The 27,738-nt window shown below is 41.0% G+C and overlaps 1 protein-coding gene and 1 pseudogene across 5 annotated transcripts in view; both read left to right on the top strand.

The window, feature by feature from the left end:
- Positions 1 to 27,738, top strand: part of OSBPL1A (oxysterol binding protein like 1A) — a 234,893-nt gene that overhangs the window by 200,045 nt on the left and 7,110 nt on the right. For all 5 annotated transcript variants that reach the window (XM_055235932.2, XM_063614806.1, XM_055235945.2 and 2 more), the window contains 7 exons: positions 737 to 812; positions 15,643 to 15,777; positions 17,074 to 17,171; positions 18,701 to 18,883; positions 24,427 to 24,534; positions 25,406 to 25,495; positions 26,456 to 26,582. In XM_055235932.2, the coding sequence (XP_055091907.1) occupies positions 737 to 812; positions 15,643 to 15,777; positions 17,074 to 17,171; positions 18,701 to 18,883; positions 24,427 to 24,534; positions 25,406 to 25,495; positions 26,456 to 26,582 (817 nt within the window). The remainder of the gene's footprint in view (positions 1 to 736; positions 813 to 15,642; positions 15,778 to 17,073; positions 17,172 to 18,700; positions 18,884 to 24,426; positions 24,535 to 25,405; positions 25,496 to 26,455; positions 26,583 to 27,738) is intronic.
- LOC129461534 (uncharacterized) lies at positions 26,286 to 26,404 on the top strand (annotated as a pseudogene).

Genomic DNA, 27,738 nt, shown 5'->3' on the forward strand with positions numbered 1-27,738 from the left:
TCTGATGTGCTGCTTATCCAAGCCACAGACCTTCAGCCCCAGGCAGCCGTCATCCCTTGGCTACTTTCAAACACCTACAGAGGCTTTGAAGATCCTCTTTCTGTAGAGGTAAATTTGTTTTCCAGTCTACCCAGAATTGCTAAATTTTGTTCAGTGTTAGTCTCCTTGGGGAAGTACTGATGTATGTTACAGGGCCTAAATACTTTTTACTTTTTTTTTTTTAAATACTTTGCCTTTTACTTTTTAAAAATACTTTGGCTTTTATAAAAGTTTTCTATTTTCCATTTCATTTCTTAAAAACCTGTATCTAAGCTTTGTGATGGCATTTTGTTTACATCATTTAGCAGCTAGAGAATGATAATGTATTAAGTATCAGAACATGGTAGGTGTGCCATAAATCCAACAACAGGGTCAGATGTGCCAGAACATGAAAGGATAGTGGATCTCTGAGGTGGTTCAAACAGCTGGATCCCAAGGACGGAGAGGACTGAGTTCAGATCAGAGCAATGCTGAAGACAGAGGACCAGTTGATTTGCTACAGCATCCTTCAGGGGCCAAAGTAGGTAGTGGTGAACAGGTGCAACCCTAGATTAGCCCTGCTTAGCCCTGTCTGTGATGACACACATTTTTAAAGTGTCTTTCTGTGCCTGCAGCTCTCACATGAATGAAAGCAATTCTTCCCTCCTACTGACAATGGCGTTACAATGAACTTTATGTTTTTCTTTTCTTTTTTCAGAACAAGTTTGCCTTCTCCTATGTTTTCCAGAAATGACTTCAGTATCTGGAGCATCCTCAGAAAATGTATTGGAATGGTAAATTGATGGTTTTGTCATATGATATTAAGCAGATACTTTTAATCGCATATTCTTTAGAAAGGAACCTAAAAGTTTGCATTAAAGTGTGCACGACCATGTTTATGGAAACCTACGAGAATCATAAATTGTGAAAAGCCGTAGGCAACTTTTTTCTGACAAGAATTTGAGCTGCTCTAATGGCTTTAATGTGCATTTTCGATGAAAAAAAAAAACAAACAGAAAATGCCGTGTTTCTGTTGACACAGCACATTTATATTGCCCCATAGACTTACCTAGAAACTCTCAGAACAGACAACCCCACAGTGGAGAACAGAATTTCACTTACACTTCTGTGCACAGAGCAAGTTTTCGTATTTGGAATTTGTAAGTGTGGTATATTAAATATTTGGAATATGTCTCTGCTTAGTATCTGTGCAGGTGGATCTGATTTGGGGGGAGGTAGGGAGATGGCAGCATTTCCTTTTATAGAAATCCTTGGATTCCCTTGAAGGTAGTAGTCAACACCACCACCCTGATGTCAGTCAGGCTAGGATTCTGGGTAAAGTTCTCATAACTCTTCCTAGTGTGACCTTGGACCACTGAACACGTAAGTCATGTGGCACGAAAGAATCTGCCTGGACATTACCTTTTAACATTTTGCAATTGAGTGTGTATCCTGGGAGCACTCCAGAACTTTCCCTGTGCTGGGAAGTACAGTGACCTCGTGTACACTTCATTCTGCAGCTTGAAATCCTGTCAGCTGCAGAGGTGCCCACTTTGGCATTTTTCTTTTCGTTTTCTTTCTGTTTTCTTTTCATTTCTTTTCTTTTTTTGAGACAGGGACTCATTACATTACCCAGACTGGAGTGAAGTGGTACCCTCATGGCTCACTGTAGCCTCAACCTCCCGAGCTCAGTTGATCCGCCCACCTCGGCCTCCTGAGTAGCTGGGGCCACAGGCGTGTCGTGCCACACCTGGCTAATTTTTTGTATTTTTAGTAGAGAAGGAGTTTTGCTATGTTTCCCAGGCTGGTCTCGAACTCCTGGGCTCAAGCAGTCCTCCCACCTCAGCCTTCCAAAGTGTTGGGATTACAGGCCTGAGCCACGATGCCTGGCCTCTGGCATTTTTCCAATGTCTCTCTTCTCTGAGTGGATAATGAAATCTGAAACTTCCTAAATGTAATTTCCAAGGAACAAATTTCATAAACATTAGTTTTAAACAAATATTTTTTCACTTCTGCATGGAGAGTAATTCATCTAAATTTTATAGCCTGATAATGTAGGATCTAATCCCCGCTCTCCCACTTCCTGGCTGTGAGACCCCGAGCAAGTTGCAGTTCCTACCTGAGTAGCATTCCATCCAGTGTAAAACTAGGATCATAATTTGTACCTTAGAGGTGTATTGAGAGATAAATAATTTATGTAAAATGCCTGGGACAATTCCTGGTTGAACATTGTGCTCAATAAATAATAGTTCATATTATCATTAATCACAGCTGAGAATGAGACTTGAGCTCTAATTTTATTTCAATTCTATTAGGATTCAACAGGACAAAGCAAATGTATATAGACAGTAAGATGACAGTTACACACGTTTGTCTCTTTGGAACTGAAAATTTCAAGATAAAAATTAGTATTTATTTGTATTCTGCAGAGTCAGTATTTTTCAAACCCTTAGTTAAATATGTTTACCTTTGTGATCCAGTATGCAAATATGTATATATGCATGTCCTTAAAATTAAAATCAGTTTCACAAAAGAATGCTCATCATTACTACAAATTATATTTTCTATTATATTAAAGTAACGTTGATTCCAGCTCATTAAGTTTATTTTACAACTTGTTAATGAACCAAACCCACCATTTGAAAAACACTGCTCTGAGTTACTAAAGAATTTGTACTGTATTTCTACTGTAAGGTTATTTGGTCAAAGGAGTTCGTATGAACATTTCAGATGTGGTTTAGTCTTTTTGGCCACTTTAGAATATACAGTTTTCTGTATTTCTGTTGACTGATTCCTTTCTCCTTCTCTCTCCTGTTTCACTGGGTGTCAGCTATAGTGTTGGTGTTATGAATTTGTTCATGAAGGTGACTAGCAATCTGTCTAGTTTATGTCCAAATCGAGACTAACCATTCTTTTAAAAGATAGGAGATGATGTTATGTTGGATTGCACCTGCTATGTTTTGAAAGATACTCTGTTTCTCTAGAATGTGGTTTTACTTTTATGTTTAGGCACAGAACTTCTTGTACAAGTAAATGCTTATGCTGAATCATAAATAAAATACAACAAATAAACATAGAGCTGTTTGGGTTGAAAGGGTTCCATAGAATGTTCAGAATCATATCTCTAGAACTTATTGATTCAAAGCATAGAGAGCTTCAGGGGAAGTCATGTTTTTGGAAATTCTTTCTGCTGAGGTTCATAGGAGACAAATGTTCTGGAAGAACATTTTTATTAATGTGGATTGAAAGGAAATCACCTAGCTTTTGGAAATATTGTTCTTTGGGCACTGTCTGCTCTAGGACCTTCTCTCTTAGGCAGCAGACACAATGAAGGTGTAAGCACTAAGCGACAGTAAAGATTAAAAATGAGGAGTCTAGAGAGAGAAATACAAATATTACCACTATTTTTTTTTTTTTTTTTGAGTCGGAGTCTCACTTTATTGCCCAGGCTGGAATGCAGTGTGCAATCTCGGCTCACTGCAGCCTCCGCCTCCCAGGTTCAAGTGATTTGCCTGCCTCAGCCTCCCGAGTAGCTGGGACTACAGGTGCACGCCACCACGCCCGGCTAATTTTTTGTACTTTTAGCAGAGACGGGGTTTCACCATGTTGGCCAGACTGGTCTTGAACTCATGGCCTCAGTTGATCCAACCACCCTGGCTTCCAAAAGTGCTGGGATTACAGGCGTGAGCCACCATGCCGGGCCTGCATGTTTCTGATTCTATCACATTAATCCAAATACTTCACTTCGTGTCCTTTTTGTGGGGGTGAAACTGAGTTTTAGAAGCCATGTGCATACCTTCGGCTATCATCTCTCTTCCCTTACCTCCATTTACCCAGCTTCTTAATTTGCTAATAAGTCTTAAGAGTGGAAGAGGAAATTTAATACTGAGCCATAGCTCTTCCTGCTCTCTGTTGTTGTGAAGAGCATGCCAGGACAGAGTGCAGGGTGTGAGCATCCTGCGGGTGACAGCCCCACAATTCCACACTCAACCAGGGTCCCCATCCCATCTTTTTCCACAACAATTAATGCCCTGGATTTGTATGCTGTGATGATATCATTTTATGGTGTAATGCTATTATTATTCAAAATATGTGGCTTTTATAAATTCACAGTACATATTCTTATCTGCCAGATATGGTCTGGGTCTCACTTTGTCTTAGGAAGGAAAGGAAGAGTTTCTTCTCCATGCATTTGTCATCTTGGCCCCCAGTGTCCGCAGCCCCATCCCCAGCCAGGCTCACTCTGCCCCATCTCCTGCACTCCCACACACCTGCACGTTGTACTTTACCTTTTTCCAAATAGCATTTAGCCACTTTGATTTCCAATACTGATGACATCCTTCTTTTCTTCTCCCAGTCTGTTTTGGGCAGGATTATGTTATCAAAATGTCAGATTATACAATGTGAAATGAATACTTTACATAACTGGAATTCAACGCTAAATCTCTTTGTGGTTGAAGCTTTTACCAAACAAACAAATCTCCGGCTCCTGAGAACTAATCCTGACAGTGCTTAGTCATTTGAAGCCTTTGCTTATTTCTTTCTGCTTGTTGCCCCTTTGTCACAGGACTCATTAATCCCAAAGCCTCATGTCCTGTGTGTACCCTGTTTCCGTCCTCCTCTTCTCCTCCATCCCTTTGCTCCAGCGGCTTTCTCAGCAGAGCTCAGCCAGAGGTTAGGTCGTTGGTGTTCATGCTCAGTGACTTAGGCAACCAGCCCCAGGACCTCAGCACAAAATTTGAAGAGGTACTTGAGCTCAAGGCCATGTGCGTGCTGACCTTGTGTGTGTTCAAATGTCTTGGAGTAATAGAATAGTCCTGGATTATTGCAAGAGATGACAAAGGTCTGGTATATCATGAATACCGACTACTTAAAGTGAAAGAAAAGTGTTGTATCATTCTTTTAAAGGTAGCTAGTGGAATCCACATACCATCGAGTTTTGATTGCCACTGTCATTCTGTTAAAGAAATACATGAGCAAGCTGTTCTTTAGTCATTGAAAAGCTTATACTTCCATGTCTCCTTTAACTTGTATTTCCATTTTATCCTTCCTATAGGATAACTCAGTTAACTTCGTGTCCTTTCTGTGGGGGTGAAACTGAGTTCCAGAAGCCATGTGCATACCTTCAGCTATCATCTCTCTTCCATTACCTCCATTTACCCAGTTAACTCAATTTTTTTAATCTCTGAGGGTCTTTTATCGATTACTTTATCATACTTCATTATTGCAGAAATATGTATAAAAATTAAAATTTAAAAAGCTATATTCTATAAGACTTTAGTACTAAAGGTTTCTTTGCATTGTTATAAATGTTAGTATTTGATTACAATTGTAAACATTATAAAATTTATGAAAATATTAACAAAAGGTAAAATGTTGTGAGTGCAAAGAATCTTTTTCAATTGGGTTTAGATATCTGAGATGCATATCACTTGCTGCTAGAATAAGATGATTTTCAGTAACAATTATGTTCTTGTTTTTGAATAGATGCAAGGATTGAGAGCTTTGCTTGTATTAATAGACAGATAGGAGTAGGAGTTTTTTGGGTTTTTAAAAAAATGTCCGGTAATGTCATTCAGTTCTTTGACCCCCTTCTCAACTATATGCCAAAAGTCAGATTATATTACAAAATTTTTGTGTGTGTGATTTATAAGCTAACAACTCAATTAGGACTCCCTTCAGTGTTACTAAAAACACAGCTTTGAAAATCTCTAACTTGCACAAGGTTTTGTTACCTTTCATTAGTCGTTGGCTTCTTGGCCTCTGGGAAATACACCAGAGAAGCTTTTCCCAAGCTCTCCGATCTCAATTCATTGAACTATTTTTATCACTTAGTTATACCTTGCAATACTGAGAAAGGGTTGAGAAAATTAGAATATTTTTCACCGAAGTAAACCTTTGCCAGTATGTTTTTGATAAAATGCTTTTATCTCACCATGAATCTTAAGATGTTTCCCATAAACTGAAGATTTAGCTCATTCATTCCGGTACAGAATGTCTGCCACATAGCCATGGGGCCAGACCTCATGCCCAGACATATCCCCGGGTCAGAGTAACTGTCAGAAGGGATGAGATGTTATTTCTGGATTCAGATAAACATGTGATACCCTAGATGCCACCATGACAACAGTGTTATTCTTGCATTCCAACTCTAAGATAGATGCGGAGCTAGATAAGATTTGGAGCTTTGTCAAATCTGGCATGTTATAAATACCAACTAGAGAGACAGAGGATAGAAGGAGCAAGATAGTTAAACAAAATTTGGTATCTCTACCCCCACACTCTACAGTGGTCTAAAATCAGAATGTTTCAACCTGGGGAGAAATGGCTTGAAGACCTTATTTCTCATGTCCTGTCTTTCTCTTAACTGAAACAGGCCTTCAAGGAGCCCTAATGTAAGTTAATGGTTCTTGAGTAAAAGAAGCTTTGCTGATAACAGTACTGTATCTAAACTTCCCTGTCGGGTGCCCTGGAGGTTTTCACATTTCCAGGTGTAAATACTATGCTATGATTCAGGATGGTAGGAGATTAAGTCCTTTTTTTTTTTTTTTTTAGTAGCAGAGGGCAACTGTGAATGGGGAAATGAGCAAAGAGGAGCAGCACGGTCCCTCCAGTGCAGGTGCCATCTGAGACTTGCCAGTTTCTAGGAAAAAATGCATGTGGAAGTAGATTCCCTTAAAGCCACGAATGCCGAGTGATCCAGTGCAAGCTTGCAGCCCATGCTTCCATTGTCTCTCCACATTCCTGTGTAGGTGTTGTCCAGCCTTTAGTGAAGTCCCCTAGCAGGAGGGCTCACGCCACCTCCCAACTCTGAAGCTCTTCAGCTCCTAAGCAGGAAGAATAGGAAAGGAATATCATTACGTTCATTAGCATTTTCCTTAGAGCTTTTCTTACCTTCTGCACGTTTTTCCACTGGTTGCACTGAGGTACCCACACTGTGGTTCAGTTAACACATGATGAACACACCCCCTTTTCCCACTCTGTGGCGCCTTTGTTTCTGCCTGTGTGTCTTTCACTCTGGCCCCTGTTGTCCCCCATGGCTGGCCTGTGAGGACTGAGGACAGAAGGCACGAGGGCAGCAGGCCTTTTTTCAAATTGCCCATCCAGAGTGGCTGCAGGCAGCTATCCCGGGACGCCTTAGAGTAACTTGTCTGCGTGTAATCAGTGGTATTCAGATGGCAAGAACCTCATGCAGTGATAAACTAATAGATGAGATGCTAGGCATTGTGTGGAGGGGAGGGAACTGAGCAGCATGGGATGGGGAAAGAAAGACATTTGGCCCTCCGATGCCCTCAAATGTAAGCACAATGAATTTTTTCATTATCGGTAACTGTGGGAGGTGGAGGTGTCATAGAGGAAACATCCAGTGCCATCTTCATCTTGCAGGAGGCACGGCTCTATCCAGGGGACAGCTGACTGCCGCCAGCCCCCGGCTGTCAGTGGAGCGAGCCCTGGGGACCCACCAGGGCCTGGGTCACACACGCCGGGGAGCACCCTGCCCACAAGCTGCTGTCTGGGCAACAGAGCAGGCACACCTAGCCTAGCACTTGAGGGGATTTTTCTCTGTATAACCCAAGTCTTAAGTAGTTGCACTTCTATCCTGTTACAGTGGTTGACTTTACATTTATACAATATTTTCAGTTTCAGTTGAGCTCAAACTTGGCCTTGCTCTCAGGTTTCTCTAGTGCTCAAGTGAAAATGCAGCCTTCTCTCCTTCTCAGTTTGTCAGCCAATGAGCAATTGCAGTTAGGAGTCTCTGCAGTTTCATCATTGGTTGCTATTAATTTGCATGGATAAATTTAAACTTTGCAATTAGCTGGAATTGCTTGGCATAAATGTTTAACTTTTCCAGCTGCCTGAAGCTGTCAATGATAGAAGTTTCTAGGCAGTGTTTCTTCCTGAAGCTTGATCTTCATAATGTGAATTGTTGTTTTTCTTATTATTGGAATATACACACATATTAGTTGTATACAATATCTAGAGAATACAACACCAGACTTCATTGGATTGGAAGTGAAAATGATGTATCAGTGAATTTTCAAGAGGTCTGAGAGGGAAGGAAATAAAATATACCTTGTGTCAGTGAGTTTTTCACTACCTCTCTAGGGAACTGTAGGTTTTAGCAATTGAAATAATTGTAAGATTATTTAAAAATAATTACAGATGATGGAGGCAATACAATTGCAAGTAAGTTGCTATATTTTAAAATAGCATGTTACACCCTTCCAAGGTCCAGGTTGTTTTTATGGCAATCTGGGTTCTGCCTCTCCTTCCCTCTCTGTTATTTGACCCAGCCACGTGCCTTTCCATTTTCTTGAATACGTTCATTCTGAGTTACTAAAAGAAATGGAAAGCTGTTTAAATTATTATAGATTACAACATTTTATTAAAAGAGGCTTTTAGAATTTTAGCAGCTTTTCAAATGATTAAAAAATAAATCTACTTATTGAATTGATGATAAACCCACATCCTTTGTGCCTTGGTCTCCAGAGGTCACACCACCCTCTTTGTCATTGGCTTCGAACCCCTGGAAAGCCTGGGTGGCTGGTGTTGAGCAGCCCATGGCTGTGGACACCTGCCTGCCCCATCCTGCTGTGCTGTGTTTTCCCACAGAGCTGGATGTGGAGAAATGGCAGTGCACGCAGCATTGCTTTAGAGTTGAAAGGTTACATCCCTAGGCCAGTATTCCTGACAAAACAAAGCAGAATCCCTTTGAGGGAAGCACTCCTGTCTTACAAATACTAAAATGTCATGCCCAGTCCATCTGTTCCTTCCTCAATGAGTATGTGATAGTCCTTAAGAGTGTTTTTCAGGAAAAACAAATTCAAAATCAGCCTTACAGGTAAAGCTCTTCCTTTCTTTAATGAATAAACTTTTAAAATTTCTTTATGATCAATCCCACTCTGCTGTTGTGTACAATAAAGGGAAATGGAGAAAACAGGAAGAGAGCTGAGCCAGAAATGGCATAGTCTGTGTCACCTACTGGCTGTCACTGGTTGCCACTGCAGTGAACCCCTGCCATCCTGGTGTTTGGATCCCTCCTGGCCCAGGCTTCAGGAAGGGCAGCACCCTGTCCCTCACTCCCTTACCTTTTAAGCCCGGGTCCCTATGCCATGCTGCTTCTGTAGCTTCTCTGCAGCTCAGCTGCCCCTGGGTCAGGGCAAAGTATCCCAGCCATTGAGGCTTACTTGCTTTCCTACAACCTTGGAGGACTTGGAGATCTTGCCTGCATTATTAATAACAGTGATAATAGCTAGCATTTATTGCTCACTTAACAGATGCCTGGCACTATTCTAAGTGCTTTATATGAATGAATTCATCTCATCTTTACAAGCCTGGTGAGGTATGTAATGAAATTGTCCCCACTATGGGGAGAGGTTAGGGACTTGCTGGCTGCCATGCAAGCAGTAGGTAGTACAACTAGGATTTGAATGCAGGAAGTTTGATCTCAGAGCTCATTTTTTTCCCCTTGGTTTTACAATTATGGCAAAATATACATAACAAAAAAGGCACCACCTTCACCATTTTTAAGTATACAGTTCAGTGGCATCAGTACACTTGCACTGCTGTGCTACCATCACCACCGTCCATCCACAGAACTCTCTTCAGCTTGCAAAACTGAAACCGTCCCCTTGAAACACCAACTTCCCTACTCCCCCTCCCTCAGCCCGGCAACCACCATTCGACTCTCTGTTCAGAGCCCTTTCTTATTTATTTATCTTTAGCAACCTTACCCAAGAAGTAGAAACCTCTTCTTTTAATTTCCTGTCTCTGGAACTTAGGAGTGGACTAATCTGAATGTATTTTATTGCCCTTCTTTTTCCATTGTATTACTTCTACGCCAATTTTTCCTTATCCATTTTATGACTAGCATCAATGCAAATGTGTGTATTATAAGGTGAACCCTCTGCTGCGGTATGAGGCTGTTAGTTTCCCTGGCCTTTCCTTTTGCCTATCTGAATTTTTTTTTTTTTTTTTTTTTTTTTTGAGACGGAGTCTTATTCTGTCGCCCAGGCTAGAATGTAGTGGCATGATCTGGGCTCACTGCAACCTCTGCCTCCCAGGTTCAAGCAATCCTCCTGCCTCAGCCTCCCGAGTAGCCAGATTTCCAAGCACATACCACCATGCCCAGCTAATTTTTGTATTTTTAGTAGAGACAGGGTTTCACCATGTTGGCCAGGCTGGTGTTGAACTCCTGACCTTGTGATCCACCCACCTCGTCTTCCCAAAGTGCTGGGATTACAGGCCTGAGCCACCGCGCCTGGCCTATTGTTAGGTTTTAAAGTAACATCTCATTTTACCCTTGATTAGAAGAGCAGTACATGTTCATTTTAGGAAATCTGGAAAATACAGAAAAGCAGAAGGAAGGTTATTAGGATTCCCTATGCCCCCAACTCCTAGAGATACCCACTGTTAACTTTTTGATGTTACCATCTTCTAGCATTTGTTTCTATGTCTATAAAAACATATTTAACAAGATTAGAATATTTTTGAACATGTTGCTTTATAACCTGTTTTTTTCTTTCAGATTTTAAGGTGAATATTTATTTAGAATGAGGAAAAATCATCACAAGTTTTGAAGTGTAAATATCACTATTACCACAGTAACGTTGTTTGTGTCTAATACCACAAACAATATACATCCAAAATCGTTAGAAACTCTTTAATTGCCTTAACATTCTTCTATACTTTTTTTGCTACTCTTTTTTGGCTTTACATTCTCTTTTATCACATGTGACTGCGACTGTGATATTTTCTGTAACAGGGCTAGAAGGATAATTTGATCTTTTCTAAAGTATGATTCATCAAAATTTGTTTTCTTAAAATTTTATTTTATTTTTTAAGACAGGGTCTTGCTGTGTCACCCAGGCTGCAATGCAGTGGCATGAACATGATTCACTGTAGCCTTGATCTCCTGAGCTCAAGCAAGCCTTCTGCCTCGGCCTCCCGAGTAGCTGGGACTACAGATGCACACCCCCACACTTGGCTAGTTTTCTAATTTTTTTTGTAGAGACGGGATCTCACTTTGCCGCCCAGGCGGGTCTCGAATTCCCGGGCTCAAGTGATCCTCGTGCCTTGGTCCCCAAAGTGGTGAGATTACATGTGTGAGCCACCATGCTTGGCCTAATTTTATTTTTTAAAAGACTTTTATAAAGTAGTTTTCAGTTTACAGCAAAATTGAGAGGAAGGTGCAGAGAGTTCCCACACACTCCCTGGCCCCACACATGCATAGCCTCCCCATTGTCAGCATCCCTCACCAGGGTGGCCCATTTGTTAGAATCGGTGAACCTGGCTGGGTGCAATGGCTCATGCCTGTAATCCCAGCACTTTGGGAGGCTGAGGTGGGTGGATCACAAGGTCAGGAGTTCAAGACCAGCCTGTCCAACGTGGTGAAACCCCGTCTCTACTAAAGATACAAAAAATTAGCTGGGCGTGGTGGCATGTGCCTGTAGTCCCAGCTTCTTGGGAGGCTGAGGCAGGAGAATTGCTTGAACCCAGGAGGCGGAGGTTGCAGTGAGCTGCCATTGCACCATTGCACTCCAGCCTCGGTGACAGGGCGAGACTCAGTCTCAAAAAAAAAAAAAAAAAAAAAAAGAATCAGTGAACCTGCGATACATCATCACCCCAAGTTCATAGTTTATACTAGGGCTCACTCTTGGTGTTCTGTGTTCATGTAATGACATGTATCCAACATTGTAGTACTACACAGAGTGTTTTCACGCCTCAAAAATCCCCTTTGTTCTGCCTGTTCATCCCTCCCCCTTACCCTGGGCAACTGCTGACCTTTTTACTGTCTCCAAAGTTTTGTCTTATCCAGAATGTCATACAATTGGAATCATACTGGCTTTTTTTCCCTTAGTAATAGGCATCTAAGTTTATTCCATGTCTTTCCATGACTTGATAGCTCATTTCTTTTTAGCACTGAATAATATTCCAAAAGTAACCAATTTTTTTACTCAGCATTTAGCTGTGTTAACCGCATGCATTATTAAGCAAGACCTTTGTCTTCAAAGAGCTCTCCTTTGAAGGAGGCGGGAAGTGCAGTGTGTGACAAATGCCTGAAAAGGGAAAGCTCACAGGGCAGTGAGAATGCAGGGTTGGAGCAATGAGAATTTAGGGTGGGGGCAGTGAGAATGCAGGGTGGGGGCAATGAGAATGCAGGGTGCATCTGGGGCAGGGCACACCTGCAGTGTTCCCCTCTCTCTGTGAGGTGATGGGGGGACATAGATGGGGTATAAGATAGTGTCCCTTTCCCAAGGAATTGTATTACTATACATGTAGCAAGATAAGCTGGTTACCACCCATACTATAACAGTAGGTAATAGAATCCAATCTCTGATCAAATGCTCAGTTGTGAGCAGTACATTTTGGTACTCTAGCAGTTGGAAAGAGTAGGAAATCAGTGAGTGCTACAAAACTTGAGGAGGAAAGACTTGAACTGGGCCTTGAAATCTGGGTAGGACATAGAGGAATAAAGGGAAGAGAGAGCAGGGCATTTCAGGTTAAGTGGTTGTAATGAGGCTTTTACTGCAGTACCTGGCACGTAGTAGGTGCTCAGTTAAATATGTGTTTAATGAAAGCATAAACATGACAGAAGGAACAAATTGGGAATAATACACCTCTTTTAGCATCAGAGATGTTGACTGTCATGCAGCATTGGTGGGAGTATAAATTGGTTAAGCTGTTTTGGAAAGCATTCAGCTTGGTAGTATCTGTTAAAAAAAAAATTAATTAATTAATTAAATGAGCATGCTCTTGACCCAAAAACTCCACTTTAGAGAAATCTACTTAAAATCCATATTTGCCTATATTCTTAAAGATATATGATTTAATAGGTCATGGTGTGTCCATATATGGACTTTGTTTTAAATTTAACAAATACACATATAGCATTACTAATGTGCGCAGAACTATGCTTTATGATAGATACTATTATGTTAGTACTTAGTACTTATTGATGAGGAAACTGGCACAGGGTTTAACTTGGTCAAAGCTACACGGCTAGTAAAGGTGAACCCAGCAGTGGAACTCAATCTGGTTCAGTGGTCTTAGCATTACACTATCCTGTGATTAGAAAGAACTTGAAAGACTCAATGTATGTACCTTACATGTGTATAACACTCCGCTAAAAGATCCCCAAAACACAAGTGAAGGAGTAATGAGTCAATACCCAGAGCTGACATCATGCATTAAAACAAACAAATCTTGGCTGGGCGCAGTGGCTCATGCCTGTAATCCCAGCACTTTGGGAGGCTGAGGTGGGTGGATCACCTGAGGTCAGGAGTTCAAGACCAGCCTGGTCAACATGGTGAAACCCCGTCTTTACTAAAAGTACAAAAAAATTAGCCAGGCATGGTGCTGCACGCCTGTAGTTCCAGGTACTCGGGAGGCTGAGGCATGAGATTCGCTTAAGTGGAGGTTTCAGTGAGCCGAGATCGCGCCTTTGCACTCCAGCCTGGGCGACAAGAGCAAAACTCTGCCTCAAAAAAAAAAAAAAGAAAAATCTCTCTGTGTGTGAATATAAATCAGGAGTATGTATGCATATGTGTGTAAATACATAGGTATGTATCCCAAATGTTGCTGTTGTTTTGTCTCTGGGGAGAAGAGTGGGAAAGGGAAGTAAAGAGACATTTTCATGTTTTTATTTCAATATTATTATATTTTATACTAAGACAGTTATGTATTTCCCGGTTAGTTTTTTAATAGAAAAATACAATAACGATAGTTTTTATTGAGAAATAGAAGGCCAGGTGCTATGGCTCACACCTGTAATCGTAGCCCTTTGGGAGGCTGAGGTGGGAGGATCAGATCCCTTGAGGTCAGGAGTTTGAGACCAGCCTGACCAACATGGTGAAACCCTGTCTCTACTAAAAAAATACAAAAATTATCCGAGTCTGGTGGTGCACATCTGTAATCCCAGCTACTCTGGAGGCTGAGGCAGGAGAATTGCGTGAACCTGGGAGGCAGAGGTAACAGTGAGCCAAGATTGTGCCACTGCACTCCAGCCTGGGTGACAGAGTGAGACTCCATCTCAAAAGAAAAAGAAAAAAAAAGAAAAAGAAAAATAGAAGAAAGCAAGCCTGGGACATTTCAATTAAGACAAGCCTTGACAGTCCCAGTTTTTTTGACTTGTCCCCAGTAGTGAATCTCTGGGTTTAATGAGCTCTTAGAGTGTATGTAGTTGAGCCTTCTTTTATTTCTCTATATACATTACTGTTTTCCCTCATCTCCCCAGTGATGCAGCAATAAATTTACCATTTCTTTTAATTAGGCTGAGCTGTTGCATATCTGTTTTCTGCAGTATTTTATGGTAATGAATGAGCTTATTTTCTTTGAATGCGCTCCAGTTTCAGTTCTGTGCGGGTTGCATTATTTTTAATTGAAAATCTCAGTGGGAATATGGATATTTAAGGGGAAAAGTCAGAGGTAAGTCAGGTGGCATTCAGCCTGACTACACCTCAGGACTGTTCACCCGCCCACACGACCAGCCAGCAGGCCTTATGAAAGACCTGATTCCCAAGGGAATGGTCGACAGAAGTTTGGGAAGATTGTCAGAATATTCCAGTAAATACCAAGATAAGTGTGTTACTTAATGAATTTTGTAAAGGCCTCACCAGAATATTGCTTGCTGGTGGCACATGGTAAACAGAATTGAACAGTTGCACTTGAGGTCAGAAACTTCCTACCTAATTGTTAAATTATTTTTGAGAGTCAATTGTGATGGAGGCATTCTGGCAGACAGAATTTAAAATCTATTCTGTAACATATGCAGTAGCCTGCTAGTACCCTAGACCATAATTTATACTAGATTGGTGTGCTCAGATAAGCTCGGTGTTGTCATATCATTTCATTTCGTTGTCATTTCAAAAGCTGTGAAATTTCTTTTGGAAAATTACTCACAAAAACGGTATGTGTGGTTAATCCTTAGCCCATTGTTACAAGATAAATGTAGACATATTGAAGTTTAAACACATATATTTGAACAGACAGCGATTCATGACTTGAACAGCCCCAGACCTGAAGCTGTTCCACACTCCACTGAGAAGGCAGGAAAGGGAGCTTTTATAAGGTATGCTTTGAGGGAGCCAGACAAAGAAAGCGTATTCATTTGGTGAAAGTGTAACGTTCCTAGATAGAGGTTAGTTTGGCGGTTTCTGATTGGTGAGGCTGAAGTCGACAGGGGAGAGGGTTTCAACGGTTTGCTTATGAAGGAACTCAAGGCACTGGAGCCATCTCCAATAATTAATGGCCCTGCAGTTAATTATTTTGACACCACTATGAAGAGTTTTGTTCTGTCTCCATTGCCTTTATCTCCCGTTTCCTAATTCTGGTGTAAGGCAGACTAAGAGTCATCCGCGCATGCTCACCAGCAGGTAGTGAGCTCCCTGGAGCCGAGGAGAATGTTTGGGCAGTCTTTGTATTTCCTCCTTCAAGGCCTAGAAGGATATACTCCATGGTATTAGGTGCTCTGGAAAGATTTTGTGAAATTGAACCAATATTGATGAAATTTCATGGGTTGCTAGTTTCTGTTCTGTCCTTTCAGGAGGATGTTATGTAAAGATAACAATAGGTTTGTTTGTTATGTGTATGGGACATAACACTTTCAATTTTCTGGTTAAATAGGAACTATCCAAGATCACGATGCCAGTTATATTTAATGAGCCTCTGAGCTTCCTACAGCGTCTAACTGAATACATGGAGCATACTTACCTCATCCACAAGGCCAGTTCACTCTCTGATCCTGTGGAAAGGATGCAGGTATGAGCCAAGGGAGGAAAAGGTCTGACTCTTAGAGACCTCGCTACCAACCCAGCCCCGAACACACACACATTCACACAATTAGTGTTAAATTCAATGTGAGGTTGGGCAATTTTATCAGAGCTCAGTCCGCATGTCTGGAGTGTCCTCTGGTTAGGGTGACACCATCGTGCAAAGACCGATGAGTATTGCAGGAGAAGCGGGAGGTGACCCATAAGCAAACCTGGATATTAGCTTTTGCTAAATCTTTTTTTTTTTTTTGTGAGACGGAGTCTCGCTCTGTCGCTCAGGCTGGAGTGCAGTGGCGCAGTCTCGGCTCACGGCAAGCTCCACCTCCCGGGTTCACGCCATTCTCCTGCCTCAGCCTCCTGAGTAGCTGGGACTACAGGTGCCCGCCACTATGCCCAGCTAATTTTTTATATTTTTTTAGTAGAGACGGGTTTTCACCTGTGTTAACCAGGATGATCTTGATCTCCTGACCTTGTGATCCGCCCACCTCAGCCTCCCAAAGTGCTGGGATTACAGGCGTGAGCCACCGCACCCGGCTGGCTTTTGCTAAATCTTTAGTTGAGAAAGTAGCATTGTGTTAGGGGAAGAATTCAACCTTTCTTCTTTCAGACTTTCTCGCGGTATTTCCAAGAAGTTAACACACACACACACACACACACACAAAATAGAAAAATATATTTGTGCTTACTTGTGTATATAAATATATATACATTGCTATATGTTAAAAGACAGCAAGGAATTGCACTTTTTAATTTTTTAGATGGAAGATTTTATATGTTGTACATGGATGGACTAGTTAGAGGCAGAGTATAGTGGACACATTGTTCTCCTTCAACAAAGCAAAAGCATTCGAAACTGAGTCTTTCTGTCCTTTCATTTATATAAGTCAGCATTTTCCAGCCTCAGTGGACTTAACACCAATTAAGTTGTGGAGTTTTATATCTCTTTCCCCAATCCTGGAGTGTCATACTTTTAAAAAATTTTAAATGAATTAAAAGTAACTTTGGACTTGAGGGTTTTTTAAAAGTCCTCGAGAGAATTTGTAGCACTGTTAGAGTGTGATGAAAACCATGGTTGGGAATGACACTGTAGGAAGTGATGAAAGTAATTTTCATTCTGAATATCCAAGTTTCCATGTCCCACTGCTAGAGCCATATTAAAACTCCAAAGTAATTAAACTCCTCAGAATAATTCTGTAAATTACTGTCTTCGGCAAAATTTCAGTTCCTAAAAGAATGCGGAGCGAGCTCAGCTATTTTTGACTTGTTCTCATGCTCTGTCCCACAGTGTGTAGCTGCGTTTGCTGTATCTGCTGTTGCTTCTCAGTGGGAACGGACTGGAAAGCCTTTCAACCCACTGCTGGGAGAGACTTATGAATTAGTGCGGTGAGGCCTTTCACTTGCATGCTTTATATAGCGTTGCAGATGAAGAGGAGAAATACATACATATTGGTCATCACCAATAACAGTTATATAGGACTGGAGCAAGTTAACAATTTTGATATTTGTTTCTAGGATAGCTGTTACTTTAGAGACTGTAAAAAATACTGAAACATACATAAAAGGTACTGTTCTAAGAAATAATTGCAAGGATTTTGGTATTCCTGATCACATGGGATTAATCACCCTCCTTTTTTCCTTATGTAGATCATAAGACATGATCGAGTTTTTTTTTTTTTTATACTTTAAGTTTTAGGGTACATGTGCACAATGTACAGGTTAGTTACATATGTATACATGTGCCATGGTGTGCCGCACCCATTAACTCGTCATTTAACCTTAGGTATATCTCCTAAAAATAATCGTTTAAAGTTTATTAGCTGGGTCGTGGTGGCATAGGCCTATAGTCCCAGCTACTTGAGAGGCTGAGGCAGCAGGATCTCTTGAGCCCAGGAGCTCTGGGCTGTAGTGCACTATGCTGGCCAGGTGTCTGCACTAAGTTTGGCATGAATATGGTGACCTCCCAGGAGAGGGAGGTCAGAAATGGAGCAGGTCAAAACTCCTGTGCTGGTCACTGGGGGGTTGCACCCGTCATTAGCCACTGCGCTCCAGCCTGGGCAACAGTGAGGCCCTCTTATATCTCTTTATTAAAAAATATAAATAAAATATATTAGCATAAGTATATATTGTTTGCATAAAGCCAATGACTACATCTGTAAGTGCAGTTCTGTTTGCTTGAGCTAGCCTGTGTCTTGTTTACATATGATTAAGGGACTTTATTTGGCTTTAGTTTTTCTATGTGTTCCTCCTCTTCTCTGCACAAGTTTTGATCTCATTCCCTAGATGTTTGAAAGTGGACACACTGGATTTCTCTATTTTAATATAAAAGGAATGATATGTTTTAAATTTACATGACTAATATTTTTTCATGCTAAATCATTCAAATTCATCTGGGTGCTTCTTTATTTTAATTTGTTCAAGTAGCTAGCATTACAACATTGGATTTTGTGGTTTGGGTTGCATTTGTATAATTTCTCATATATTAAGTTGTTTCATTGCAATGAGAATAAAGAATTGTTGGCCGGGCATGGTGGCTCACGCCTGTAATCCCAGCACTTTGGGAGGCTGAGGCGGGTTGATCACGATGTCAGGAGTTCGAAACCAACCTGGCCAACATGGTGAAACCCCGTCTCTACTAAAAATACAAAAATTAGCCAGGTGTGGTGGTGCGTGCCTGTAATCCCAATTACTCGGAAGGCTGAGGGAGGAGAATTGCTTGAATCCGGGAGGCAGGGGTTGCAGTGAGCCAAGATCACACCACTGCTCCAGCCTGAATGACAGAACGAGATTTTGTGTCAACAACAACAACAAAAGAATTGTTTACTTTGAAAGGGCAATTATGTACATGTTTAATGATAGAGTTAATTATAATGTTGCTTTTTTTTTTTTTTTTTTTTTTTTTTTTTAATTTTAAGAGATGACCTTGGATTTAGACTCATCTCCGAACAGGTCAGCCATCACCCACCAATCAGTGCATTTCACGCTGAAGGATTAAACAATGACTTCATCTTTCATGGCTCAATCTATCCCAAACTGAAATTCTGGGGGAAGAGTGTAGAAGCAGAACCCAAAGGAACCATCACCTTGGAGCTCCTAGAGTGAGTTCTAATCAAGCCGTTACACTCTTTTCATGTAGACCTGCCTGTAAGTGCAGACATGCACACTCAGCTGACCTTACTGTTCAAAAGCTGGAGAAAAAGCAACAGCTTTTATACAGTGCAAACTGTCTACCTCTATGTAAAAGAATTTGAGAAACATGGCAGTAGCCATTGCTAATTAATCTGGGTGTGTGTAAATAGTTTAACTTGATGTTTGACTCTGGTGTTTGGATCTATTTTAAGATCGATGGAGTTAATTGCTTCATGGTAGTTCTTATGAAACATGCCTTTTTATATCCTTGTGCCAATGTTTTGTTTACAGATCTTTCAAAATGAATTCACTCTGATAAATAATGAAATGACAATTGTGTGGCACATGTTAGGCGTTAAATTGAGAGTTCTCTTCTTTTGCAAGATTAGCTTTAAATCCACAGTTAATTCCAGTTAGGACAGAATAAGCATACGATACCCTATCTCTTTAACACTGATTACAACTAGATACCCCGGACAGAAGACAAAGCAACAACCCAAAGACTCTGAAAAGCAGATAGTAGCAGGCAGACTGGGGAGAGAATTCAAAACCTGAACACCAATATGGCAGTGAGTTTACTGGTTTTATATATTTCTCCCAAATCTCCTGGCTTAGAATCAGAGCAGCAAATTGCAGAACTGGGGATTGGAGGCAGACTGAAAAAGTTCTAAGAGTAACTCTTTCTTTCTAATTAAAGGACCTAGGATACCCTTGCAGGAAGTAGAGAATAGGGGAAATCCTGTTTTAATTTTGTCTCACAGCCTTGCCCCAAAGCAAGCACTAGGGTCTGTAGCTACACTCCTGCTGCGATGGTGGCTGTGGCAATCACACACGTGCCTCAAACTCAGAGTCCTTCTCTTTGGCCAGAGAAACTGAGTAAAGGAACCCCTGGGGTCCAAAGAGTGGGCGAGAATTCCTGTTACTTGTTTTTCTTTCTTTTCTTTTACCCCTTTGCCCCAGAGGAAGACCTAGTTGTGGGAGATACAAGACAGAGCAGAGAGGCTCAAACCCCAGCTTGCCAGCCGGAGGGGAGAGAAAGCGCCCCCTGGTGTCTAAGAGTGTTGGGGAAACCACAAAGAGGAGGGAGCTCAAGAAAGGGGTCCCCTAAAGCTGCATTATGAGTTCCTAAGCTCATCCCTACACGCATGCATTGAAATGACCCAGAAGGGTACACAAGGGCCTCAGGATCTGAAATGCTGTGTGGCCTGAGAGCCAGGTCCCTGGATGGCTATTGAGGGGTAGATCTGAGCAGCACTACAGAGGCTTTGAAAACTAAACTGACACTGGAATCAAAGCCCACAGGAGGGGAGTCAGGACTTCTGGCCTGAAACTCTGTTAATTGCCTACTAAAACAAAATTTTTATCAGTATTCTCTAGAAGAGGTTAAGAGGACAGAGTCTTATAATATTCAGGTGTGCAGAATACATCCAAAATCATTCAGCATACCAAGCAACAGGAAAATCTCAACAAACTAAAATAGAAAAAGACATTTTAGCAAAAAAAAAAAAAAAAAAAAAAGTATTTTTGGAAATTTTAGTACTAAAAATATAGTAATCGCATATAATAACTGGGATAGGCTTAATGGCAGAATGCAAATGTCAAAATATGTACAGGATGTGTATGTTGAAAACTACAAGATACTGTTGAAAGTAATCAAGGATTACCTGAGTAATGCAGAGACACACTGTGTCTCGATATATTTGGAAGCCTCAATTATAGTTAAGATGTCAGTTCACCCCTCACTGATCTATAAAAAATCTGTATGAACACAATCCAAATCAAAATCCCAAGGTGATTTTTAATAGATACAGAGAAGTTGATTCTAAGTTACAAATTCTAAGTTTGCATGGAAAGGCAAATGACATAGAACAGCCAAAATAATTTTGAAAAAGAAGAACAGAATTGATGGACTCCCACTACCCAATTTTAAGACTTAACTCTAAAGCTGTTGTAATCAAAACAGTGTGGTGGTGGCCAAACTATAGACAAAGTATAGATTAATGCAACAGGGAAGAGAATCCAGAAATTGACCTGCAGAAATGTGGTCAGTTGATTTTTGACAAAGGTGCAAAGGCAATACAGCTAAGAAGAATGGTCCTTTCCACAGACAACCATCTGTGCTATGGAGACAGTTGGACATCTGTATGTTAAAAAATAAACCTCAAGCTAGACCTCACGCCTTTTACAAAAATCAGCTCAAAATAGATCATTTACATAAAATGTAAAACAAAGGGTTTTGGAAGAAAACATAGGAGAAACTCTTACAACTTTGGATTAGGCAAAGAACTCTTATGGATATGATACCAAAATTATAACCCATAAAAGACAAAAAGTGATAAATTAGATTTTATTAAGTTAAAAACCTTATATTGAAAGATACTGTTCAGAGAATGAAAAGATAAGCTATAGAATAGTAAAAATTATTTGCAAATCATATAGCCAACAAAGGACTTGTAGCCACGATATATAAAGAATTCTTAAAACTCAACAATAAGATATGATAAAGTCAGGCGCAGTGACTCATGCCTGTAATCCCAGCACTTTGGGAGGCTGAAGTGGGAGGATCACTTGAGCCCAGGAGTTAGAGACCAGCCTGGGCAACATAGTGGATCCTTGTCTCTACTAAAAGATTTTAAAAATAGCCAGGTTTGGTGACATGCACCTATAGTCCCAGTTACTTGGGAGGCTCCGGTGGGAGGATCTCTCAAGCCCAGGAGTTCGAGGCTACAGTGAGCCATGATTGCGCCACTGTACTCCAGCCTGGGCAACAGAGTGAGACCCTGTCTCTGGAACAACAACAACAAAAAAGAACAATAAAAAATTATTTTGCCCAATAAAAAATTGGGCAAAAAATGTGGATAGATACTTCACATATATATATATATGGCAAATAAGCACATGAAAAGATGCTGTCAGCTGATTGTAGTGGCTCACACCTATAATTCCAGTTACTTAGGAGGCTGAGGCAGGAGAATTGCTTGAGGCCAGGAGTTCAAGACCAGCCTAGGCAACATAGTGAAACTCTGTCTCTAAAAAAATAAAATAATTTTAGCCAGGCATGGGGACACATGCCTATAGTCATAGCTACTAGGGAAGTTAAGGCAGGAGGGTTGCTTGAGCCGAGGAGTTCGAGGCTGCAGTGAGCTATGATCCACCACTGCACTCCATCCTAGATAGTAGAATAAGACCTCATCTCTAAAAAAAAATAAAAATTTAAAAAGATGTTCAACAGCATCAGTTATTAGAGAACTACAGAGTTAAAACCACAGTGAGCTATCCTATTTTTACCTATTACAATTTATATTTATACCTATTTACAATGTCTAAAATCAAAATAATTGTAAACATTGACAATACCAAGTGCTGACAAGGATGTGGAAGAGCTAGAAATCTCATACAGGTTGAGTATCCCTTTTTAAAAATATACCAAAAGTGTTTTGGATTTTGAATATTTTCGGATTTTGTAATATTTGCAATATACCCACCGGTTTAGCATCTCAATCCAAAATTCCCAAATCTGAAATGTTCCAGTGAGCATTTCCTTTGAGTGTCATGTCAGTGCTCAAAAAGTGTCAGATTTTGGAGCATTTCAGATGTCCAAGTTTTGAATTTGGAATGCTCAGCCTGTGTATTGTTGGTGTTGGAATGTAAAATGGTAGAGCCACCCTGGAGAACAGTTTGGCAGTTTCTGTATAGTTAACCTTGTGTTTACCACGACTTAGCAATACTACGCCTAGGTACTTAACTTAGAGAAATGGAAACTTACGTTCATCCCAAAACCTGTATACAAATGTTTACAGTAGCGTTATTCATCATCACCAAAAACTGAAAACAGCCCACGTGCCCTTCAGTGGGTGAATGGTCACACAAACTGTGGCATATCCATACAGTGGAATCCTACTCAGCACAAAGATTGACACGTAGAACAACACAGATGAATGTCAGGTGCATTATACAAATTGAAGATGCTAATCTCAAAAGGTAATCTACATTTATATGACATCTGGAAAAGGAAAAACTATTGCAATGGAGAACAGATCAGTTGTTGGGGATAAGGAATGAGTTGGAGATCCAGGGATTAGGAGTGGAGAAAGGTTTGACTACCAGGAGAAGCACGAGCGAAGTCTTTGTGGGTGGAGGAGTTGTTTAGGATTCTGATTGTGTTAGTGGTGGTTATACAGATCTGTACAAGCATAAACCTGAGTACCAACAAAAATGAATTTTACCTTATGTAAATTAAAAGACACATATCTAAGGACGAATATATGAAGGTGCAGCGGTGGCTCACGCCTGTAATCCCAGCACTTTGGGAGGCCGAGGTGGGTGGATCACCTGAGGTCAGGAGTTCGAGACCAGCCTGGCCAACATGGCGAAACCCTGAATCTACTAAAAATAAATTAGCTGGGTGTGGTGGCACATGCCTGTAGTCCCAGCTACTTGGGAGGCTGAGGCAGGAGAATTGCTTGAACCCGAGAGGTGAAGGTTGCAATGAGCCGAGATCGTGCCACTGCACTCCAGCCTGGGTGACAGAGTGAGACTCTGTCTCAAAAAAAATAAAAAATAATAATAAAGCTTTTTCTTTTTTCTTTAACTTTTATTTTAGGTTTGGGGGTACATGTGCAGGTTTGTTCTGTTGGTAAACTGTTGTCATGGGAGTTTGTTGTACAGATTATTTCGTCACCCAGGTACTAAGCCTAGTACCCAATAGTTATTTTTTCTGATCCTCTCCCTCCTCCGAACCTCCATCCTGAGGTATGCCCCAGTGCCTGTTCATCCCTTCTTTGTGTCCATGAGTTCACATCATTCAGCTCCCACTTATAAATGAGAACACGTGGTATTTGGTTTTCTGTTGCTGTATTAGTTTGCTAAGGATAATGGCCTTTAGCTCCTCCATATTCCCGGAAAAGACACGATCTTGTTCTTTTTCATGGCTGCGTAGTATTCCATGGTGTATGTGTGCCACATTTTCTTTATCCAGTCTATCATTGGTGGGTATTTAGGTTGATTCCATGTCTTTGCTATTGTGAACAGTGCTGCAGTGAACATTCCCATGCATGTATCTTTATGGTAGAATGATGTCCATTCCTCTGGGTATATAGGATTATAAAACTGGAGTTTATTCACATAGATGAGTTTTTTCCTTTGGTGAGCTGGAGGGTACTTTTTCTAGAAAGTGCTAAATAGACTTTTTATTTTCTGTCTCTACTTTATCTTTTTTTAATGTTTCATGACACTTTTGAATGCTTAAAATGATAATGTACGTAGTTTATTTGGAGTTTAGTGGAAGTATAGAATTTTTTCTTAAGCTGTTACTCCCTTTTAAGGAACAAGAATGGGCAAATGATCCCAATTTTACGGTGAGTTAACATCAATAGAATTTTTAAAGTCTTAGAACTTAGTTATCTCGAGCAGCCTGGTTTGTTATTCTGAGTAATGGCATTTGGAGCAAGTGTACTTTTTAAACAAAGTGATACCTCTCACTTATGTTTCTGGGTTTGGTTTTGTTTTTTAGACACAATGAGGCATATACGTGGACAAATCCCACCTGCTGTGTGCATAATATCATTGTGGGTAAACTGTGGATCGAACAGTACGGCAATGTGGAAATCATAAACCACAAGTAAGGCACTTCGTCCATTCCTTTAGTTTTCATCAAGCAGTTTTAGTGGACTTCAGTTTTTTTGTTTTGTTTGTTTTTAAAGAAAAGCTCTAGAACAGGCTGATGAAAATTTAAGAATCAGGCAATATAGTCCAGGTGCGGTGGCTCATGCCTGTAATCCTAGCACTTTGGGAGGCTGAGGCGGGTGGATCACGAGGTCAGGAGTTTGAGACCAGCCTGGCCAAGATGGTGAAACCGTGTCTCTACTAAAAATATAAAAATTAGCCAGGTGTAGTGGCGGGCACCTGTAATCCCAGCTACTCGGGAGGCTGAGGCAGGAGAACTGCTTGAACCCAGGAGTTGGAGGTTGCACTGAGCAGAGATCATGCCACTGCACTCTAGCCTGGGCGACAGAGCAAGACTCCATCTCAAAAAAAAAAAAAAAAGAAATCAGGCAATACAACCAACTCTTGAATGACTAGAAGCCCTTTTATTTAATAAAGAGGGTTCATTAAAGTCTCTGATTAAGGAAGACTGAGTGAACCCAGCTTCCACAGCTTCTGTGAACCTTAATTCCAATCTCAGCTCATTTTGCTTCCTTTGTTTAGTGGGGGCCAGGGAGACGGGGCATAGGAGTTACTAGAAAGAACTGGGCTCCCATTCTACTTTGTGACCTTAGGCAAGTCATGTATTCTTTCTGCACCTCACATACCTTTTCTTTATGGTGGGAAGATTACCAGTCGAGGATTAATCATTATCACTTTAGTATGGAGCCTGGCACACAGAGAAAATCCGTAAACAGTAGCTACTGCTAGAAAAGTGATCACAGTTATTTTCCTCTGCTGCTGCTTTGCTAATAAGTGATAATCTGAACTTAATATTTTCTTTATAGGACTGGGGACAAATGTGTATTGAATTTTAAGCCATGTGGCCTTTTTGGTAAGGAATTACACAAAGTTGAAGGCTACATTCAAGATAAAAGGTAAAATTTCCATTTTAAATGTTGAATAGTATAGATTTTATTCACTAGATAAAATGTCGGTATTAAAATACATTGTCGGCTGGGCTCAAAGTGCTGTAATCCCAGCACTTTGGGAGGCTGAGGTGGGCAGATCACGAGGTCACGTTCAAGACCAGCCTGGCCAACATAGTGAAACCGCATCTCTACTAAAAATACAAAAAAATTAGCCGGTCATGGTGGTGGGCACCTGTAATCCCAGCTACTTGGGAGGCTGAGGCAGGAGAATTGCTTGAACCTGGGAGGCGGAGGTTGCAGTGAGGCGAGATTGCACCACCACACTCCAGCCCAGGTGACAGCGAGACTCCATCTAAAAAAAAACAAAAACAAAAAAAAAAAAAAAGTTTCCATAACCTAGGAAACAAGCATTCTAATAAGTTGAAAAATCTTTCTTCTACAAGGAAGTTTATTTCATTAAAGAACCTGATTTGGTTGAGCACAGTGGCTCACGCCTGTATTCCCAGCACTTTGGGAGGCTGAGTGGGGAGGATTGCTTGCAGCCAGTTCGAGACCAGCCTGGATAACATAGTGAGACCCTGTCTCTACAAAAAAACTTTTTTTTAATTAGGCAGGCGTGGTGGCGCATGCCTGTGGACCCAGTTACTCTGGAGGCTGAGGTGGGAGGAACCCTTGAGCCCAGGAGGTTGAGGCTACAATGAGCCATGATTATACCACTGTACTCCAGCCTGAGTGACAGAGTGAGACTCTGTGAGTTGTACACACCTTTATAGTAATATTCAATTGCAGCAAAACAGTCTATGGCCATGCCACCCTGAACACGCCTGATCTCATCTGCTCTTGGAAGCTAAGCAGGGTCAAGCCTGGTTAGTACTTGGATAGGAGACCACCTGGGAATACCAGGTGCTGTCAGCTTTAAAAAAACAAACCCTGGTTTGTTAACTAAACATCAGTTTTTCTTGACAGCAAAAAGAAGCTCTGTGCCCTCTATGGGAAGTGGACTGAATGTTTATACAGTGTTGACCCTGCCACATTTGACGCTTACAAAAAAAATGATAAGAAAAATACAGAAGAGAAGAAGAACAGCAAACAGGTGAACATCCTGTAAGGTGGTATCGAAGGAATAACTGGATTCTTCAATGTGTACTAATCCTTTTGGAGTTGGCCTGTTCTAGGGTCACAGTTTTGACTTTCTTCTGCCTTGTTGCTAATGCATGTCACTTTTCTCTTTTTAATGATCAGACATTTGCTTTAATAAGTACTCGGCATAGCCTTGTATAGGGTGTGGACACCTATCGGTTTTTTAACTGTGGAGCAGTTATATGTGGAGCTTTGCTTTAATTCACATAGCTTTGGAATGTTGGAGTTCATCTTAATGAAACAAATTTTCTTTTCCTCCTGTTTATGTGCATCGAAAGTTGAAATTGTTGAAGATTTAAAATTTCCTCCAAAATTCTCTCTGACATTTTCATGCTTATCATCAGTTTTGTTGCCTTGTTCCTTATCATGAAATTACCGAAGTTAAGACTGTCGTAGTTAAAGGAGTCATGCCCGGGCTGCTTTCCTCTTCTTACTAAACTTTCTTCTTTGTGGGACCGTTAAATCCCAGCAGGGGAGGCACGTACGTGGCTTCTTGTCACGTGGTCCCAAGCAGGCTCCAGTGGTTAGCAAACTCCTGCCCCTTCCCTCCAGGCATAAATGCTCGAGGACTGCACCTCTTTGGACAGGAAATATTTGAGGACGTATTCCTTTCCAGTAACCAAGATAATGGTTCCGAGCGCAAACTCTGGGTTAGAATCTTAGCCCCACCGGTGATGAGCAGTACAAGCCGAGATTTCTCATCTCTCTGCCTCAGTGCCTTCATTTGTAACACGGGCACTATAATAGCACCTACCTGTTAATTGAGTTAACAAACATAATGGGCTCAGAATAGTATCTGCTCATAGTAAAGACTGATAAAGTCATTTCTGCCAAAAGTACTTCCTCAGACTGGCATCTTGAGCATCATCTGCGAGCTCATTAGAAATGCAGGCGGCCCAGCTTCACCTCAGACCTACTGAAGACCAGTCTCTGGGGCTCTTTAGCGTTTCTTATGCATGTGAATGTTCAGGAAGCCCTAAGATCCCTCAAAAGCAGAAGGTGTATTTATGAGTGACTTTCTTTTTAGACGGAGTTAGCCTTGCTCGCAAAGTGAAAAGAGGTTTATTAAAGGGCCAGAGCATTCTGCTTTCCTGTGGCTGGGGCTGTTT

This window comes from Symphalangus syndactylus, chromosome 1 (genome assembly GCF_028878055.3).
Source record: "Symphalangus syndactylus isolate Jambi chromosome 1, NHGRI_mSymSyn1-v2.1_pri, whole genome shotgun sequence".
Taxonomy (NCBI): domain Eukaryota; kingdom Metazoa; phylum Chordata; class Mammalia; order Primates; family Hylobatidae; genus Symphalangus; species Symphalangus syndactylus.